Here is an 18,519-nt window from a genome sequence, read left to right on the forward strand (position 1 = left end):
GCCGAAGGCAGTCGCTTAACCAACTGAGCCACCCAGGCACCCTCCAAACCTGTTTCTATCTCATGTTTTTCATCTCAAGGAATGGCCTCACTGCTCATTCAGGAGCAAGTGGTTTTTTTTTTTTTAGATTTTATTTATTTATTTGACAGATGCAGCGAGAGAGGGAACACAAGCAGGGGGAGTGGGAGAGGGAGAAGCAGGCTCCCCACTGAGCAGGGAGCCCGATGTGGGGCTCAATCCCAGGACCCTGGGATCATGACCTGAGCCGAAGGCAGATGCTTAACGACTGAGCCCCCCAGGTGCCCCAGGAGCAAGTGATTTTTGAGTGTAGGCTCTGAGGCAGATAGGTTGAATCCTGATGCTGCTATGTCCTATCGAGGTCACATTGACAATATCAACCTCTTCATGCCTCTGTTCTCTCATCTACAAATGCAGATGTAACAATACCTATGTTGAAGGGTTGTGATAGTGACTGAATTAGATAATGCATGCAGAGCATCTAGCCCAGCCTTGGCGTACGGTGCGCAGTATTAGCTACTGCGATTATTACATAGGTGTTTCGTTTGATGTTACTCCTACTAATGTCTAGTTAGCCCTCAAGTTCTGTTCATTCTACTTCTTCAACCTCTCAAATCTATCTGCTTTTCTCCAACCCTGTTGGTTCAGAGCACTTTGGCCTTTTTTCCAGATTCCTGAAGTAGCCTCTTAACTCATCCCCTCCTCTCCATTTTTGCGCCGTCCCTCTAATTTGTAGCCAGACTGATCTTTCTAAAATGCCAGTTTGGGGGGGTGGTGCCTGGGTGGCTTAGTTGGTTGGGCATCCGACTCTTGGTTTCTGCTCAGGTCGTGAGATGGGGCCTGCTCCAGGCTCCATGCTCAGTGGAAAGTCTGCTTGAAGGTTCTCTCCTTCTGCCCCTCCCCCAACTGGTGCGCACATATGCCTGCGCTCGCTCGCTCTCTCTCTCAAATAAATAAATCTTTAAAATGCTGGTGTGATCAGTTTATTCCTCTGGTTAAAATCCTTCAAAGGTGGGGCACCTGGCTTGCTCAGTCAGTAGAGCATGACTGTTGATCTCAGGGTCATGAGTTTGAACCCATGTTGGGTGTAGAGATTACTTAAAAAACAAAAAAAAAAATCTTTCCATGGCTTTCCATTCACAGGCTTAGGGTGGGCCTTGATCCCCTGACCTGCTCACAAAGCCCTGAAAGACTTCTGAGCCTTAGTTGCCTTGTTGTATGAGCAGAATGCCATTCAGATTAGTGTGATAATTAAATGAAAGGATAATATATAAAGTGCCTGGCACATACTTGGAACTCATTAAATGTGAATGCTCCTTTTTTTTTTTTTTTTTAAGATTTTGTGTTGTGTTATTTTATTTTAAGTAGGCTCCATACCCAGCATGGAGCCCGTTGCGGGGCTTGAACTCACGACCCTGAGATCAAGACCTGAGCTGAAATCAAGAGTCAAACACTTAACTGACTGAGCCACCCAGGCATCCCAGAGATTTTATTTTATTTATTTTTTAAAGATTTTATTCGTTTAGGGGCGCCTGGGTGGCTCAGTTGGTTGAGCGACTGCCTTCGGCTCAGGTCATGATCCTGGAGTCCCTGGATCGAGTCCCGCATCGGGCTTCCTGCTCGGCAGGGAGTCTGCTTTGTCCTCTGACCCTATCCCCTCTCAGGTATTCTCTCTCTCTCAAATAAATAAATAAAATCTTTAAAAAAAAAAAAAGATTTTATTCGTTTATTTGAGAGAGAGAGAGAGAGAGTGAGAAACATCATGAGAGGGGAGAGGGTCAGAGGGAGAAACAGGCTTCCCGCTGAGCCCGGAGCCCGACGTGGGACTTGATCCCAGGACTCTGGAATCATGACCTGAGCCGAAGGCAGTCGCCCAACCAACTGAGCCACCGAGGTGCCCTGCAAAGATTTTATTTTTAAGTGATCTCTACATCCATTGTGGGGCCTGAACTCAAAACCCGGAGATTAAGAGTCACACATTCCTGGGGCGCCTGGGTGGCTCAGTCGGTTTAAGCGACTGCCTTTGGCTCAGGTCATGATCCTGGAGTCCCAGGATCGAGTCCCGCATCGGGCTCCCTGCTCAGCGGGGAGTCTGCTTCTCCCTCTGACCCTCCTCCCTCTCGTGCTGTCTCTCATTCTCTCTTGCAAATAAATAAATAAAATCTCTAAAAAAAAAGTCACACATTCCACCTACTATGCCACCCAGGCGCCCCTGAGTGCTTTTATTTTTAGTACACATTTACTAAATGAGTATAACTTGTAGAGGGAGACCAAAGGGATCAGAGTAATCTGACTCCCAGCTTCCTCTCCTCAGGCGTGATATGGGCCTTTTTGGGGTGCTGAATGAAATTGCGAACTCAGAGGAGGAGGGTAAGTACTTTTCCCTACAACCTTCTCTAGTTTTGTGGTTGGCATCTCCCCTCCATATTTTTCCTAACTCATCCCAATACCTCTGGGCCCAGCTCCCTTCCCTTTAGCCTTGTTTTCCTGTCCTAGTTGTCTTTGTGCTGCCATCTTCTTTTCTCCTCTGCCTATCTCACATACCCCAGAGTGGGTATCTTGAGTATGGGTTGGGCGGAAGGCCCTGGGGAATGCTTGTCCTTTCCTTGTTCATTCCTTATCCAAGGGTACCCAGTGACAGCCCTGTGAATGGTTTAATCAGAGCTGCTTCCTCATCCCCACAGTGTTTGAGTGGGTGAAGACGGCATCCAGCTGGGCCCTGGCACTCTGTCGATGGGCCTCCTCCCTCCATGGGTCCCTGTTCCCCCATCTGTCTGTAAGTTTGGCTTCCTCCCCTGGCCCTTTGGCTGCTACTCCCTCACTCCTGCCCTCTTCCACTTCCCATCCCTTAGGGTCAGGGTGGGGTGGGAAGAAAGGCTGCAGAGGGTGGGAGTGGTCCAGTTCCCCTGTGGGAAGTTGGGGGGATAAGCTCCCTTTGTCCCAGTGCATCCTCTATCCGCTTTGTTCTCACAGCTCAGGAGCGAAGATCTGATTGCTGAATTTGCCCAAGTCACAAACTGGTGAGTGTACAAGCCCTGAGGCTTTTGTGGGAAGGAAGTCCTGAACCTTGGAACTTCTCTGGGGGAGAGGGAAGTCAAGGCAGAGACCCCTCTCACCCCTTTCCTGACTGTTACCCACATTCTCACTCCCAAAAAAAGAAATAAAAGAAAAAGTGAAAAGCAATAATGCCCTCACGTGAAAGGGAATCTGAGCCTCTGGGTTGGGGGATGGGTTCAGGCCCCTCATGCTCACTCTGGCCCCAGGTCCAGCTGCTGCTTGCGGGTCTTTGCCTGGCACCCCCACACCAACAAGTTTGCAGTGGCCCTGCTAGATGACTCAATCCGGGTGTATAATGCCAACAGGTATGTGGACACCTACTGGGCAGGCTCCGACTCTTCGGTCTCCCTAAGTCAGTCTTCTTTCCTCATCAGCCTTGGTTCCAGGGCTCCTGTAGGTTCCTGGGCCTGGGCCACAGGACCCCTTCCAGAACTAGGGTCAGGGAGTCTCTACAACTAGATGTGTCCCATTTCCAGATCTAACCTTTATCCTGTCCTATCCCACAATACCCCTAGGCCCTGGGTGATCAGCTTTCTTCTCTTGCCTTTCCCTCCTCAACTGAATTCCGGTCCCCTGAGCTATAGTGTCCCTGCTTTGACTGAGTCCCTTAATGTTCACCACAGCACTATAGTCCCCTCCCTGAAGCACCGGCTGCAGCGAAATGTGGCGGCTCTGGCCTGGAAGCCCCTCAGTGCCTCTGTCTTGGCTGTGGCCTGCCAGACCTGCATTCTCATCTGGACCCTGGACCCCACCTCTCTGTCTACCCGGTGAGTCCCAGTAGCCTCTGTCTTCCCTTGGCCGGAGGCTTGTGGCCGTGTTAGTGGTGGTGGGTGGCCAGGAGGTCTGGAAGTTCTTTATCTTCACAGCACTTCCCAGGGCTGGGAGGAGCAGACCTAAGGTCAATGTCGAGCTGCTGAGAATGCTGTAATCTAGAGAAAGGGACAGAACTAGGAGCTTCTGAAATTGTGGGCAGTGTGTATACATGGATCATGGAGTAGAAAGACTGACTTTTCCAGAGGACTGTCAGATGTAGGGTTAAAGGCAGTGGGGGAGGGGATTCATATAGACATAAGTTGAAATCAAGGAAATTGGAAAAAGAATCCCCATGAGAACTAAGTAAATATAACATCAGAAACTCGTCCTTTAAATTATGAATAAAGAAGAAAACTTTGTGGCCAGCCTTATTAGGGTAAAAGAGAAAATCAAAGTACAGTATTTTTCAGAGTGGGAAAGAAGAGATAAGTGCAGATATGGAAGAAAATAGAAGAATTATTACAGAATATCATGTATAAGTTTAGACCAACACATTGAAAATCTAAAGGAAATATTTGATTCTCTACCAACATCTGTAACCAAAGTGGATTGTGTAAAAGAAATTAAAACAGATGAGCTCTACCACTAAAAAAATTGCCACGCAGACATGGCTTTACGAGAGGTCTAATTTCAAAGAAAAGATAATCTCCGTGTTTTTGTTTGTATTTTTTATTTTATTTTTTTAAGATTTTATTTATTTATTTGTGAGAGAGAGAGAGTGCATGCACAGGCAGGGGGAGCGGCAGACAGAGGGAGAAACAGGCTCCCCGCTGAGCAGGGAGCCCGATGCAGGGCTCGATCCCAGGACCCTGGGATTATGATTTGAGCCAAAGGTGGACGCTTAATCGACTGAGCCACCCAGGTGTCCTTGTTTGTTTTTAAAGTAGGCTCCACGCCCAGCACATAGTGGGGCTTGAACTCATGACCCTGTGATTACAGTCACATGCTCTACCGACTGAGCCAGCCAGGCTCCCCTCCATGTTATTTGAATTAGACCAGATCACAGAAAAATTGGGAAATTTTTGGAAATCAGGCTCCTGATTTTTTCTTTTAATAAACTTTATTTTGGCATAATTTTAGATTTTTATTTATTTTTAATTTTTTAAAAAGATTTTATTTATTTATTTGAGAGAGAGAGCACATGAGACAGGGGAGGGTCAGAGGGAGAAGCAGACTCCCTGCTGAGCAGGGAGCCCGACGCGGGACTCAATCCAGGGACTCCAGGATCATGACCCGAGCCGAAGGCAGTCACTCAACCAACTGAGCCACCCAGGCGCCCCAAAAGATTTTATTTATTTATTTGACAGAGACATAGCGAGAGAGGGGAACACAATCAGAGGGAGTGGGAGAGGGAGAAGCAGGCTTCCCACGGAGCAGGGAGCCGGATGTGGGGCCCGATCCCAGGACCCTGCGATCATGACCTGAGCCGAAGGCAGATGCTTAACGACTGAGCCACCCAGGTGCCTCTAATTTTAGATTTTTAGAACAGCTGCAAAGATAGTACAGAGAGTTTTGAATATCCATCACCCAGTTTCACCCATTGTTTTTTTTAGATTTTTTAAAATTTATTCATTTGAGAGAGAGTGAACGAGAGAGAGAGAGCACACAAGCGCATGAACCCAGGGGCAGAGGGAGAGGGAGAAGCAGACTCCTGCTGAGCCCGGAGCCTGATGCGGGACTTGATCCCAGGACCCTGGGATCATGACCTGAGCCAAAGGCAGACGCCTAACCAACCAGCTACCCAGGCATCCCTGTTTCACCCATTGTTAACATCTTGTTACCATGTGACATTTGTCAAAACTAAGAAACTGACGTTTATATGTTATTAACTAAACTCAGACTTTCTTCAAATTTCACCAGTGTTTCCATTGATGTCCTCCTTCTGTCCCAGAATCCATCCTGGTTTATTTTTATAAAGCTCAAACCTAAAACCTAAGCCTGACAATAAGTAGTATAAGAAAGACAATATTTTAGCATAGATTTAAAACTCCTAAAGAAAATATTAGCAAATAGAGTCCAAAAGCATATTTTAAAAAAAATCTTAACCAAGTAGGATTTTTCAGAAATTAGACTGTCATCAGGAAATCTATTAACATGATTTATTAAATTAGCAAATTAGGGTGGGAGGATGGGTTAGCCTGGTGATAGGTATTGAGGAGGGCACATTCTGCATGGAGCACTGGGTGTTATGCACAAACAATGAATCATGGAACACTACATCAAAACTAATGATGTAATGTATGGGGATTAACATAAGAATAAAAAAAAAGACTAATAAAAAAAATTAGCAAATTAAAGGAGAAAACAAAGTATTTACTGAGAAAAAAAAAAGTATTTACTCAGAATCAGTGGCTACCATATTAGTGAATATAAAATATTAAAGGTATTTCTTTCAGTAATGTCAAGATCAAGACAGAGATATATTATCACTGTTATTTTTATTTAAGATTTTATTTTTTTAAGTAATCTCTACACCAAGTGTGGGGCTTGAACTCACAACCCCGAGATCAAGAGTCACATGCTTTACCTACTGAGCTAGCCAGGTGTCCCTCATTATCACTGTTATTAATCAACATTATATTTGGAGATTCTAGTGAGTGCAGTAAGAGAAGAAAAAAGGTGAAGTCTTGAAAACAAAGGGAAAATTATTCTTCTTTGAAGATACGATTTCATACCTAGATAAAACAAGCGACTCAGCTAAAAAAACCTTTTTGAGCTAATAAGAAATTTAAATGTAGAAAGGTGACTGGATCCAGGAGACCAAAAGTGTAATAGTTTCCTTTTATACCTACAATCATCATTGAGAAATTGAAATGGAAAAAATATTCTACTTACAACATGTGCAGTTACCAAAATCACTGGGAATGAATTGTTACATTTATTTAATCTACTAGACATCTGGAGAAAGTTGTGAAAGAACATAAAGCAAGAGCTGACTAAACGGAGAGACACACTGTACGCCTGGACAGGAATGTGTCATCATAGAAATGTCAAATTAAGTGGACTTGCAATCAGAATTCTGCTGGGTTTGGTTTTTCTGAACTGGGCAAAATGATATTCAGAGTTTTTATTAAAGAATAAATATGGAAGAGTTGCCAAGAGAAGTTTGAAAAGGAAGAATGTGGAGGGGAGACTTGCCCTACCAAGTATTAAATATCTTATGAAGTTACAGTAATGGGAATTTATTGGCATGAGGATAGGCAAACAGATCAGCATAATTGTGTAACATTCAGGAATAGATCTAAGAATATATGAGAAATGTGGCTTTTCATTGCAATGAAGTTTAGATTTTTTTATTTTAGTGTTGGGCTAATTGGCTCTCCATTTAGGAAATAATAAAGGTAGTCCTGGCTTTATACTTTTTCTATACAGGGGCGCCTGGGTGGCTCAGTCGTTGAGCATCTGCTTTTGGCTCAGGTCATCATCCCAGGGTCCTGGGATTGAGCCCCGCATCGGGCTTCCTGCTCGGCGGGAAGCCTGCTTCTCCCTCTCCCACTCCCCCTGCTTGTGTTCCTGCTCTCGCTATCTCTCTCTCTGTCAAATAAATAAATAAAATCTTTAAAAAAAAAAAAATTCTATACTTTTTCTATACAAATAAATTCCAAGCAGAGAAAAGAACTAAGTGTAAAAATAAAAGGATTGGAAGAAAATACAGAATTTTTTTTTTAAAAATACATAATATTTTTCACTCATTCAGAATGGTATTATTAAAATTATAATGTTTGGTAATATCCAGTACTAGCAAGACCAGGAAAATGGGTACTTTTTTTCTTGGTGAGAAGACTATATTGTGGTACAAACTTTTCAGAAAATAATTTGTTGGCATATTTATTTATTTATTTTTTATTTATTTTTTAAAAGATTTTATTTATTTATTTGACATAGCCTGCCACTCCCCATGTTTGTGCGCTCACGCTCTCTCTCTCACAAATAAATAAAATAAAATCTTTAAAAAATAAAAAAATAAAAGTGCAAGCCTTTTTTACTCCCAAATTATGAACACATAGTAACACGAGTACATAAGGATATAGATATAGAGAATAATTTTTGCAGCATTGTTGGAAATGATAAAACACTACAAACAGTTGTAATGTCCATTTTTGGAGGTATGACCGAATCAGTTCTAGTTTCTTGATTCAGGGGAGTGGAGACAGCGGAGCCACTGAAAAGAATGAGATGGATCTCTATGAACGGACCTGAAAAGAGAACTAGGGTTTATTGTAAAGTTCAAGAAACAGTTGTAGGTCGGCAACCTAAGATCCCACTGGCGCTAGAGGTGGTTACCGTTTGGTGGTGGAGGAGAGGGCCGCGTTCAGGTAGTAGCCTGCACCTGTCAGGCCGAGTACGCGGCTCAGGAAGTACGAGGCAGCCCCCAGCCCGGTGGTGGAGGACGACCCCCCCTGCTGCACCTTTGTGACAAGCAGAAAACCATGCAGGAGCACAGAGGGAGAGTAATTCTGACAAGGAAAGAGGGGAGGGACAGGCTTTGCAGCACAGGATGAGTTCTGGGGAGCAGCAGATAACTCTGGAGAGGAGACTGGAACCTTGAGGTAACATCACAGATGATCCGGGGCTCCAGGCTGGATGGCCCCATGGGGAGAGGGCTCTGGTCTGGGGCGGAGCGTGACCTCTCCCGGGCTCGGCACCATCTAGCCTTGCTGGTCGAAGTGTGTGTCTCCTGGACGCCTACAGTGAAAGCTTACTCCCTTTCACTCGTTTTCATCTGTGGACCTAATGGTGGTGATTTTGCCCTTTTTTTTTTTTTCTTCCTTTAACTTCCATGACCCTTACTCATTTCCCCTAACCTGGATTTGAGGGACCATTGGGATGTGGAAGTTTTGTCAGGAGGTAAGGAAATAGTCATGGGGTGTCCTTGTCTCCTTCTGATTTCATACCCTGTTTCCCCTCTGCAGACCCTCTTCCGGTTGTGCCCAAGTGCTCTCTCACCCTGGACACACACCTGTCACCAGCTTGGCCTGGGCGCCCAGTGGGGGGCGGCTGCTCTCAGCTTCACCTGTGGATGCTGCTATCCTGGTGAGTTGGTCCCCCCTGCTTGCGGTCATTTCAGCCCCCCTCAGACTTGAGGCAAGAGCATTCTTTGCCTGGGGGTGGAAGATAGCCTATGGGGAGGAGAGAAATAATCGTCCATTCAGTGTTAAACTTACCCAGGGAAGGAGCGGTACCATTCACACTCCTCAGACGTACAATTCTGCTTGCTGTCCCTGCACATATCAACCTATTCCCTCCTGTTCTACAGTCCCTCTCCTGCTTCATCTCCTTTCTGTGTCTTTGTACCTTGAGTAAGGGCAGCCCCTGTCACAGGATAGGGATGCTGGAGTTTCCTCTCTCATCCCGACCCCTCTGGCCTAGGTATGGGATGTCTCAACAGAGACCTGTGTTCCCCTTCCCTGGTTTCGGGGAGGCGGGGTTACCAATCTGCTCTGGTCCCCGGATGGCAGCAAAGTCCTGGCTACCACTCCTTCAGCTGTCTTTCGGTGAGTGGGAGGAGGCCAGAGGGAGGGGGAGGGCAAGGATGACCTAGAGAAAGGCACTTGGCTCCTGGAACTTCCAGCAGCAGAACCTTCTGTTCTGTTCGCATTCTCTGACCTGGCCCTGGGACTGGCAGGGGGAGGGCAGTCCAGGTTTTGGAACCTAGAGGTCCTGAGTTGTGACCTGCCTCTCTCCGGCACAGAGTCTGGGAGGCCCAGATGTGGACTTGCGAGAGATGGCCTACTCTGTCAGGGCGGTGTCAGGTGAGAGGGGACCGTGATTCAGAGAGCTGGGGAGGAGGCGGGTCCCCGGTGCCCCAAGCGTGTCTCCCCTCACCCTCTACTTTTCTTCCTGCATTCCCCTGCCGACCGATGTTCCCCGGCCTTTTGCTCCCTGACCCCAGACTGGCTGCTGGAGCCCAGATGGAAACCGACTGCTGTTCACTGTATTGGGGGAACCACTCATTTACTCCTTGTCATTCCCAGAACGTTGCGGTGAGTCAGGGGAAACAGCTCAGGATGCAGAATATCTGGGGTAGTCAGAGGGAGGCAGGAATCCTCTGGAAGACGCTACTCTGAAGGATAAAGGGAAGTAAAGCTTGGGAGACTTGAGAGGTGTTGATGCTTACAACGGATGTGAGGCAGAGGACCAGTGAGAGGCCCGCTTGCTGTACTTCAGAGCCTCCGCCCTTCTTGCAGGGGAGGGGAAGGGGCGCGTTGGAGGTGCCAAGTCAGCCACCATTGTGGCGGATCTGTCTGAGACGACAGTACAGACACCAGATGGAGAGGAAAGGTGAGCTGAATGGCTGAGGGAGGGGCAGTGAAAAGGTGGGCGGGACCATGCTGAGCCCTCCCAACTGACTCTTGTAACTCAGATTTGGGGGAGAAGCCCACTCCATGGTCTGGGACCCCAGTGGGGAGCGTCTGGCTGTGCTCATGAAAGGTAAGAGTTGGGAAGGACTTTGCTTGGGCCACGGCCGTCTTCCCATTAGTGGGGGGTGTCCGGGCCCGGGCTGCCGTCCTCTGCCCTGCGCTGGGATTCTGCCTCCAGGGTGCCTTCCTAGTGCATCCATTTCTCATAGGAAATCCACGGGTCCAGGATGGGAAACCAGTCATCCTCCTTTTTCGCACTCGAAACAGCCCCGTGTTTGAGCTGCTTCCTTGGTAAGTGCCAGGTAGGCCATCAGGTCTGAACTCCCTACCCACCTTCCCACACCCCACTCGGAACCCACATCCTGCTTCACCCCTGTCTCCAACTGCCTGCTCACCTTCTCCCCCTAGCGGCATTATCCAGGGGGAGCCGGGGGCCCAGGCGCAGCTCATCACTTTCCATCCATCCTTCAACAAAGGGGCTCTGCTCAGTGTGGTGAGTAGGCCAGGCTGCTGGGCATTTGGGGAGCAGAGTGGAGGAACTGAGGGCTGTGCCTGCTGCGTGGCCCTGCCATGTGGCCTTCTTTGGGCCTAAGCTCTGACTGATTTTTCTTGTCCCTCTCTGCAGTGCTGGTCCACAGGCCGAATTGCCCACATCCCTCTGTACTTTGTTAATGCCCAGTTTCCACGTTTTAGCCCAGTGCTTGGCCGAACCCAGGAGCCCCCAGCTGGGGGTGGAGGCTCTACTCATGATCTACCCCTCTTTACTGAGACATCCCCAACCTCTGCCCCGTGGGACCCTCTCCCAGGGCCACTACCTGCCCAGTCCCACTCCCCTCACTCGCACTTCTAATAATAAACAATACCCTTTGTTGTTTTCCACTCCGTTATGAGACTTTTTTTTCCAGGGAGTTGCACTGGGGTCTAGTGAAGAAAAAAAAAAAGGTGTGGACTTTGGGTTAAGATGGCTGTTACTTTTTATGAATTTGGCCAACTTATTTAACCCTAGGAACTGGGTGGTTCTCAGGTGATTTGGAAAGCAGAGCTAAGAAAAGACCTACCATAGGCTTTGGCATGTAATAGACTTTCACTTTTCCCAAGTTTCAGGCAAGTTCCCAGAATGGTGCAGGCAATAATGGGGCAAGGACTTGATCAGTATGCAGTAGATGACGTTTTATTGGACTAGGGAGTTTGTGGGAGGCTTAGGTACCGGGCGCTGGGCCAGGGTGGCAGAGGCCATGCTCAGGGCACCCTCTCTGGTGTGGTGCCCACCAATGAAGCCGCTGGTGTGGACAAAGATGCAGCCAGGAATCCCACTGACCTGGTCCAGGGCCTCATCCCGAAGACCTCGCCATGGCTCTGGCAGGGGCAGCCTACAAGTGAACAGAAAGAGGAAGTCAGTGGGAGCAGGTGGAGGCCTGGAGGAGCAGAGAGAGGGAGCACAGAAGAGGCCAAGGTTCGTGGTCCCTCTGATAGGGCTGAAACAGGCCTGAAGGTCAAGGGCCGCAGGGTGGTCCTCTAGGGCCTTACCGGCTCTGGAATGAATGGGGCTCCTTGGGCACACACTGCACCCGCCACTGTCCGGCCTGGTCAGTGTAGATAACGAAGGCGATGGTCCCCGGTGGGGACAGCCCAGATTCCAGGTGGTAGAGGTGCTCTTTCCAGGGGCATCCACCGTTCGCCAGTTCTATTATCTCCCCACTTGGGTCCACCTGAAAGGGAGGCCGGGCTGGGAGACGAGGGTGGAAGCAGGAGCCCCTGCCGGCCAGCAGCCTGCCAACAGTCACTAAGCCGCGAACCACGGTGCCTCCTCCCGGGCCTGTACCTGGAATCGCTGGGCCAGGGCTGCTTCCACCAAGCCCCGAGCTGGCAGCCAGCTGTGCTGGTAGAAGTCCAGTCTCTGCAGGAACTCCTCTCGGACTAGGGCCATTGCACGCTTGAACCCGGCCTGGGGATCGTGGGAATGAGAACCGCGGTGCTGGCCCCAGCTTTTGACTTTGCTAGGACTGGAGGAGGCAGCCACTCTCCTGTCCTCCCCCAAAGTGCTTACAGGCCTCCTGGTCTCTTCCTTTGGGGCTCTCCTTACCTCGGTGTCTTGGTTGGGCTGGTTCCAGGCAGGATTCAGTCGGGCAACCCGGGCACTCAGTGTGGTAGTCAGCACGTATCTAGGCTCTCCCTCTTCCCACTGGGAGATCCCATTGTCCACTGCGTCCACCTCCTCCACAAAGTTCTCATACATCTAAAGCGGTAGCAGGAGTAAATGCTCTTGGGGATTCCTACCATTTGCATCACGTTTTACAGATTTCACTCATTTAATCTCCACAACAGCCCCCTGAGGGTGTCTCAACATTCACTGGATGAAGAAAGGGGGAACTGGGGAGTTCGGTGGCTTCAGGTGGGATCTAATCGTGCTGGGGCTGGAATTCCGATCACCTGACTTGTAATCCAGCGTTCCCTCCGGTACCGCACAAAGCCTGAGTCAAGGCCAGCATGGGTGAAGGGGGGGCTGCTGACTTCAGAATAAGGAAGGGCTCGAGTTCCCATGAGGGGCTCTGGGAGTGGATCCCGGTGGCTGAGATAGGACAAATCTCCAGGTGGGCTGAGTAGGCTATTCAGTGACCTGGTAACTGAGGTACATGAGGGTCTGGCCAAACACGAGTCAGGTGGGAGGGTTGAGTGCTGGACCAGACATGGGAGCTGGGATGTGGTCCCAGGGAAGCCCATGACGTGTCACGTGGTGGGAACAGGTACTGCAACCCTGAGGCCAAAGAAAGGGTAGGGTAGTGCTGCAAGAGTCTGGGGGCAGGGACACCTGCGTGGTTCAGTCGGCGGCTGGGCATCTGCCTTTGGCTCAGGTCATGATCCTGGGGTTCTGGGATCGAGTCCTGCATTGGGCTCCTGGCTCTGTGGGGAACCTGCTTCTGCCTGCCACTCCCCCTGCCTGTGCGTGCACGAACTTTCTCTCTCTGACAAAATCTTTTTTTTTAAATTTTTTTTTTTTAAAGATTTTATTTATTTGAGAGAGAGAGAATGAGAGACAGAGAGCATGAGAGGGAGGAGGGTCAGAGGGAGAAGCAGACTCCCCGCTGAGCAGGGAGCCTGATGTGGGACTCGATCCCAGGACTCCAGGATCATGACCTGAGCCGAAGGCAGTCGCTTAACCAACTGAGCCACCCAGGCGCCCCTCTCTGACAAAATCTTAAAAAAAAAAAAAAAAGTCTGGGGGTAGAAACGACATGGGATATGAACGCTTACAGCAAAATTGCTCTGCACATAGGCTTACAACATCAACATGTCCGTGGTATGCAGCAAAGTGCTCCCCTCGGGGAGAGCTGAAAAAGAAACTCCCTTTTGCCCAGCCTCTCTTGCTCTGGACCCCAACCTGATGCTCAACTGAAACTTGGTATAATCTACTTCAGTTGCTTAGAAGCCCCTCAGCAGGGGGCATGGGTGGCTCAGTTGGTTAAGCGTGTACCTTCAGCTCAGGTCATGATCCTAAGGTCTTGGGATCAAGCCACACATCAGGCTCCTTGCTCAGCCCCCCCCCCCACTTGTGCACTCTTTCTCTTTTATTCTCTCTCAAATAAATAAAGGCAATCTTAAAAAAAAAAAAAATTAGAAGCCCCTCAGCAGAAGGGAAAATGGACTCAGGCAATCTAAAAACCTTAGTATTCCCAAAGCTCCAATTCAACCATTCATATTTCTTCACTTCTTTGGGTTGTACTAACGCTGTGTCATGACAGAACCGAACTCCGTGGCTTCTGCAAAAACCAGAGTTGACGGAATCTGCAGCTTGACTAGTGAATGTCACAGGCGTGGGGGGTCAAGCAGGTGTCCTCAGAATCACTGATCTGACAGGTGTACCCCCATTCCTTCCCCGAAGCAGGAACGTGCTGAGCTGCTCGCAGGGGATGCTGGTGGAACCTGAAGATACTTTCATAATCCAACCCTTCCCAGCTGAACGTCCCAATTCGTGTCCCAGATACGCTTCCCTCCACCTTCAGGGCAGCCAGAACCTCTAAGCCATGTGCTTCCCAACACAAGCAGCCTCTTCTATTACCAAGTTGTTGAACAATCATTTTTTATGCATGTCAGGTCAAGAAAAAGATCAGGAAACACTGCTTTATGGTTTTCAAAGCCCTTCCCCGAACACTACCTCACCCACTTCTCACAACCACCCCGGGATAGAGGTGAGAGAGATGAGCCATCCCCTGTGAGAAGATGAGCCTGACCGAGGGAGAAGGTGCTGAGCCAACTGTAGGCCAGGAGTCCTGAGGCCCAGTCCTGCATGAGTGCCATTCCCAGTTGGTGGAGACACATTTATGGGTCATCTCTGTCCTTGGGTCCCCACCTTGTCATAGATGGTGCCCACCATGCTGTCCTCTTCGCTGGTGCCCAGCAACTGGGCCAGCAGCTTGTGCCCGAAGTGCAAATAGATGAGTCCCGCACTGCTCAGCTTGGTCTGCCAAGGCTTCCCAGGAGACAGGGAGCTCATGGTCTCTGTGAAAGATCTGAGGAGCACAGGGAGGTAGGACTGAGGCAGAGCTGCCCCAGTTAGCCCACAGCATGTGCCTGCATGTGCAGGCTCGAGGGGGTGGAGGCTGGAGAACACTCAGGAGTTGGGAGGAGGGTGCCCAGCTGTGGGGCTTTAGCTTTTCCTTGGGGTTCAACATGGACCTCAGCTTGGAGTCTCCATTCACGCTTTCATTTGACGATGGTTAATTCAATGCTTACTACATGCCAGGCTTTGCGTTTTAGACATCAGGGGTAAAAAAAAACCCCTAAGACAAGGGCGCCTGGGTAGCTCAGTTGGTAAAGTGTCTGCCTTGACAGGTCACGATCCCAGGGTCCTGGGATGGAGCCCCGCCTTGGGCTCCCTGCTCAGTGGGGAGCCTGCTTCTCCCTCTGCTTGCCGCTCCCCCTGCTTGTGCTCTCCCTCTGACAAATAAATTTAAAAAAATCTTAAAAAACAACAACAAAAAACCCAACAAAACCAAAACCCTAAGACAATGTCCCTTCCTTCAAGTTCATCTACTACAGGCAGACAAGCCCACAAACAACCAAGCGAATGCTCTAGCTAGGTTATAAACAAAGGAAAGAGGGGAAGAGAGATTTCAGGTCATTCTTTTTTTTTTTAAGATTTTATTTATTTATTTGAGAGAGAGAGAATGAGAGAGCACATGAGAGGGGGGAGGGTCAGAGGGAGAAGCAGGCTCCCCGCTGAGCAGGGAGCCTGATGCGGGACTCGATCCCAGGACTCCAGGATCATGACCTGAGCCGAAGGCAGTCGCTTAACCAACTGAGCCACCCAGGCGCCCTCAGGTCATTCTTAAAAGAGGAATTAGGTGTTCGCCAGCCAGACAAAAGGTCAAGGAGAAAAGGCATTCCAGGTAGATGGAACAACATCTCTTACAATGGCTAAGACAGGTCTCTATATGGAACTGCAAGAAAGGCAGCTTGGGTATGAGGAGTGGCAAAAAAAATAAAGCTAGAGGGTAAGCAAGGGCCAGATCATGGCAGGCCTCGTCCACCATAGTTTGGATTTTGGACTTTATCTGTAGGTAGTGGGGAGCCACTGAGAAATTTTCAGTGGACAAGTTCATGTGAGAGCACTGTGCCAGCCAGCATGCAGAACAAATGCAAGGTCACCCGCAGGTGCAGGGGAGTGAGGAAAGCAGAAATCTGAATTCTCAGTGGCACAGAGAATAGGGAAATGGTATGACAGTCCTGAGGGAAGTAGAAACTACTGCTGTAATTTCTAATACCAGTCTGTCAGAATCAGCTAGAGAGCTTATTTTTTGCTTTACTGTTTTTTATTATTGAGTAAATACAAAAATATTTATAAAATGTTCACAAGGTATAAAGATTAATGCATAGTAAGCCCCCAGATAAAAGTCCAAAAAGAAGCTAAACGAAATTGTTGATGGAAACAGACATACGCGCTAAACTACACAGAACAGGGGTATGATGAACACGGAATTAAGGACACCGCTTGCTTCTGGGGAGGCAGGGGACTGGGACAGCAAAGAAGTACTGGTGCCCAGATGCAAAGGTAATGGTAGTCTTCTAGTTCTGAGGTTGGGAGATCAGTCCATGGGTGTTTGTTACGTGTTTTATATTCCAAAAGTTCTAAATACATCGTTTTATGTATCAAATACTGCATAGTTAAAAAATATATATATAAAATCATTAGGAAAAAGGAATTACTCAATATTGTCGAGTGCTACAAAGAGGTCTGTTAAGGTGAGACCCTCCACCAGCAACCTGAGTTCGGTGTTGAGGGGCCCTTTCCATGAACATTTCCAGTGGAGAGATTGGGAGAGGACCAGCAGAAAGAATGAACGGAATGAACTGGAAGGGATGTGGAACCAGGGCCAGCTCTTTCATTGATGAGAGGCTGAGAAGGGAGGGTAAGAGATGAGGCTATAAACAGCAGGAGGGTTCCCCCACCACATCATTTATGGATGTAATACGTACACTTAAAAAAAAAAAAAAAAAGGGAAAGGGAGAAAAATACTTAAAATTACAATAAAATATCCTCATACTCTGTCAGAGATCCCCACTTTAAGCAGTGTGGGGTATATGAGGGAGGGTTGGGTTTATTATTTACTCTTGATTTCCAAATGGAGACGCTTGGGCAGAGTTTTAGGCTGGGGGAGGGGGCGCCTGGGTGGCTCAGTGGGTTAAGTGCCTGCCTTCGGCTCAGGTCATGATCCCAGGGTCCTGGGATGGAGCCCCGAGTGGAGCCTGCTTCTCCCTCTTGAAGCTCTGCCCCTCCAACTGCTCATGCTCTCTCACTCTCTCAAATAAGTAAATAAAATCTTAAAAGAGAAACAAACAAACACTGGGGAGAACGGTGGTGTGAGCCCCCCGAGGAGAAAGTAATAGATCACAAAAGGGGCAAACAGAAGGGAACAATGTTTCCTGAACTGGAAAGAGGGAGCGGAGGATGCTTGGGAACGGGAATCTGCGGATGCGCATGCAGGAAAGGCTCAATTTCCTTTGAAAAGGAGGTGGCAGGGTCACTCACTGAGGGAGTTTGAGGAGGTAGGGGCCTGAGAGGAAGAGGACTGAAATGGTACCATGGATAATGGGTCAGCCTTGGAAAAGAAAGATTTCCCAATGTACGAGTATAAATGAAGTAGAGGACCACATACATCTGAGCTGTCACCACCACCGCTGCCGTGTGGGCCCAGCAGTCTGAAGTGGGGCAGCAAGGGCACGTGAAAGGACCAATCTGAACTGGGGTATTAACTGGGGTGAGGATGGTGCTAGTGGGAGAAAATCCTGACTGGGCCAAGGAAGGCGGCCGGCGGGGAGGGGCGTGAGGACCGCCTGGAAGCCAGGGAGGCCCAAGGCCGGGGGATGGTCGCAAAGCAGGGGGCGAGCCGGCAGGCTGTAGTCCCGTGGCACTCAGCAGCTGGCTTTCCAGGATGAGGCGGTTCCCTTCGCGGGCACGGACCACCGCAGCGGATGGCTGCCTTGGGGCCCAGAACAAAGCTGAAGTCAAGGACGCTAAAGAAATGCAATCTGGGCACTCACCTCTGGTGATGGTCATATCGGTGTCTCTGAGGGTCGTACTCGCCACCCACATCTACCACGATGTCACAAGAAGCCAGTTTTTCGGGGTCCCGGGTCCGCACAATCTCTGCATCCTGCAGCGGACACAGGAGGTGAGGGGGCGGCCAGGGTCGTGCAGAGAGAGAATGAATGTTCGGGGAAGGAGGGGGTGCTCAGGCGCAGCCCGCCCGGGAAGCCCTCAGGGGTCCCGGGGTCAGTTTCCGCGGATCGTACCCGGTACTCGGGCAGGAGGCGCAGCAGTGCGCACGCCAGGGCTTCATCGCAGTGGAAAGTGCCGTTGTGCGTGCCGATTCGGGGTGGCGCCATGAGGCTGTCGCGGGGTCGCTTGGACGGCGGGACGGACTCCAGGCTGAGCCCACGGGGCCGGGGTCGCGAGGCTGGCGGCGGCCGCAGCAGATGTAGGAGACCGCGCGGGAAGCGGCAGCCCATGCAGCCTCGGGTCGGGGGGGGGGGGGGGTCGTCGACCCGGAAGAGGAAGCGCACGCGCAGCTCCATTTCCGCCGGACGGCCGTTCCCACGGCAACCGGCCCGCAGAGAGCGGCGCCTCGCAGAATTTCTGCCGGACTCCTCCAAGGCCCAGGGTGGAGCCTCCGAGATAAGCACTGCATCCCCCACTAACTGAGCAGGCTCTGGGGAGGGGCACAGCATGCCCGTCACCGCCCTCCCATGTCATCACCAGTCCTTTGCTTCA

At 49.6% G+C, this 18,519-nt stretch overlaps 2 protein-coding genes across 6 annotated transcripts in view; one reads left to right on the forward strand and one right to left on the reverse strand.

Annotated features, from left to right (window-relative positions):
• Nucleotides 1–11,175, forward strand: part of AAAS (aladin WD repeat nucleoporin) — a 16,784-nt gene extending 5,609 nt beyond the window's left edge. For all 4 annotated transcript variants that reach the window (XM_035002553.1, XM_035002552.1, XM_035002551.1 and 1 more), the window contains 14 exons: nucleotides 2,333–2,388; nucleotides 2,703–2,794; nucleotides 2,992–3,038; nucleotides 3,282–3,380; nucleotides 3,699–3,842; nucleotides 8,802–8,922; nucleotides 9,259–9,383; nucleotides 9,581–9,641; nucleotides 9,782–9,872; nucleotides 10,077–10,170; nucleotides 10,253–10,320; nucleotides 10,460–10,541; nucleotides 10,659–10,743; nucleotides 10,876–11,175. In XM_035002553.1, the coding sequence (XP_034858444.1) occupies nucleotides 2,340–2,388; nucleotides 2,703–2,794; nucleotides 2,992–3,038; nucleotides 3,282–3,380; nucleotides 3,699–3,842; nucleotides 8,802–8,922; nucleotides 9,259–9,383; nucleotides 9,581–9,641; nucleotides 9,782–9,872; nucleotides 10,077–10,170; nucleotides 10,253–10,320; nucleotides 10,460–10,541; nucleotides 10,659–10,743; nucleotides 10,876–11,100 (1,383 nt within the window). In that variant the 5' untranslated portion in view covers nucleotides 2,333–2,339 and the 3' untranslated portion in view covers nucleotides 11,101–11,175. The remainder of the gene's footprint in view (nucleotides 1–2,332; nucleotides 2,389–2,702; nucleotides 2,795–2,991; nucleotides 3,039–3,281; nucleotides 3,381–3,698; nucleotides 3,843–8,801; nucleotides 8,923–9,258; nucleotides 9,384–9,580; nucleotides 9,642–9,781; nucleotides 9,873–10,076; nucleotides 10,171–10,252; nucleotides 10,321–10,459; nucleotides 10,542–10,658; nucleotides 10,744–10,875) is intronic.
• Nucleotides 7,946–18,479, reverse strand: MYG1 (MYG1 exonuclease). Of its 2 annotated transcripts, XR_004678752.1 has the most exons (10): nucleotides 18,042–18,479; nucleotides 17,790–17,902; nucleotides 14,599–14,758; nucleotides 12,334–12,486; nucleotides 12,073–12,195; nucleotides 11,778–11,959; nucleotides 11,569–11,620; nucleotides 11,114–11,171; nucleotides 8,849–9,008; nucleotides 7,946–8,084 (listed from the first exon to the last, which is right to left on the reverse strand). XR_004678752.1 is itself a non-coding variant. In XM_035002555.1 (7 exons), exons 1-7 carry the CDS (start codon nucleotides 18,474–18,476, stop codon nucleotides 11,422–11,424), a joined length of 1,365 nt encoding a protein of 454 aa, XP_034858446.1. In that variant the 5' UTR covers nucleotides 18,477–18,479; the 3' UTR covers nucleotides 11,396–11,421. The 2 variants fall into 2 exon arrangements, 1 of the variants encoding a protein (XP_034858446.1); XM_035002555.1 differs by lacking the exons at nucleotides 7,946–8,084; nucleotides 8,849–9,008; nucleotides 11,114–11,171 and having other exon boundaries at nucleotides 11,396–11,620.
• Between the last annotated feature and the right edge of the window lie 40 nt (nucleotides 18,480–18,519).

Source organism: Mirounga leonina, unplaced genomic scaffold (genome assembly GCF_011800145.1).
Source record: "Mirounga leonina isolate KUSES-001 unplaced genomic scaffold, KU_Mleo_1.0 Mir_126, whole genome shotgun sequence".
Taxonomy (NCBI): domain Eukaryota; kingdom Metazoa; phylum Chordata; class Mammalia; order Carnivora; family Phocidae; genus Mirounga; species Mirounga leonina.

Coding starts and splice junctions, on each gene's coding strand:
- MYG1 (XM_035002555.1), bottom strand. CDS start 18,476: ATGCTGTGCCCCTCCCCAGAGCCTGCTCAGTTAGTGGGGGATGCAGTG. Junction 17,903..18,041: donor GCCTCCTGCCCGAGTACCGG/GTACGATCCGCG, acceptor TGTCCGCTGCAG/GATGCAGAGATTGTGCGGAC. Junction 14,759..17,789: donor CGATATGACCATCACCAGAG/GTGAGTGCCCAG, acceptor TGTGCTCCTCAG/ATCTTTCACAGAGACCATGA.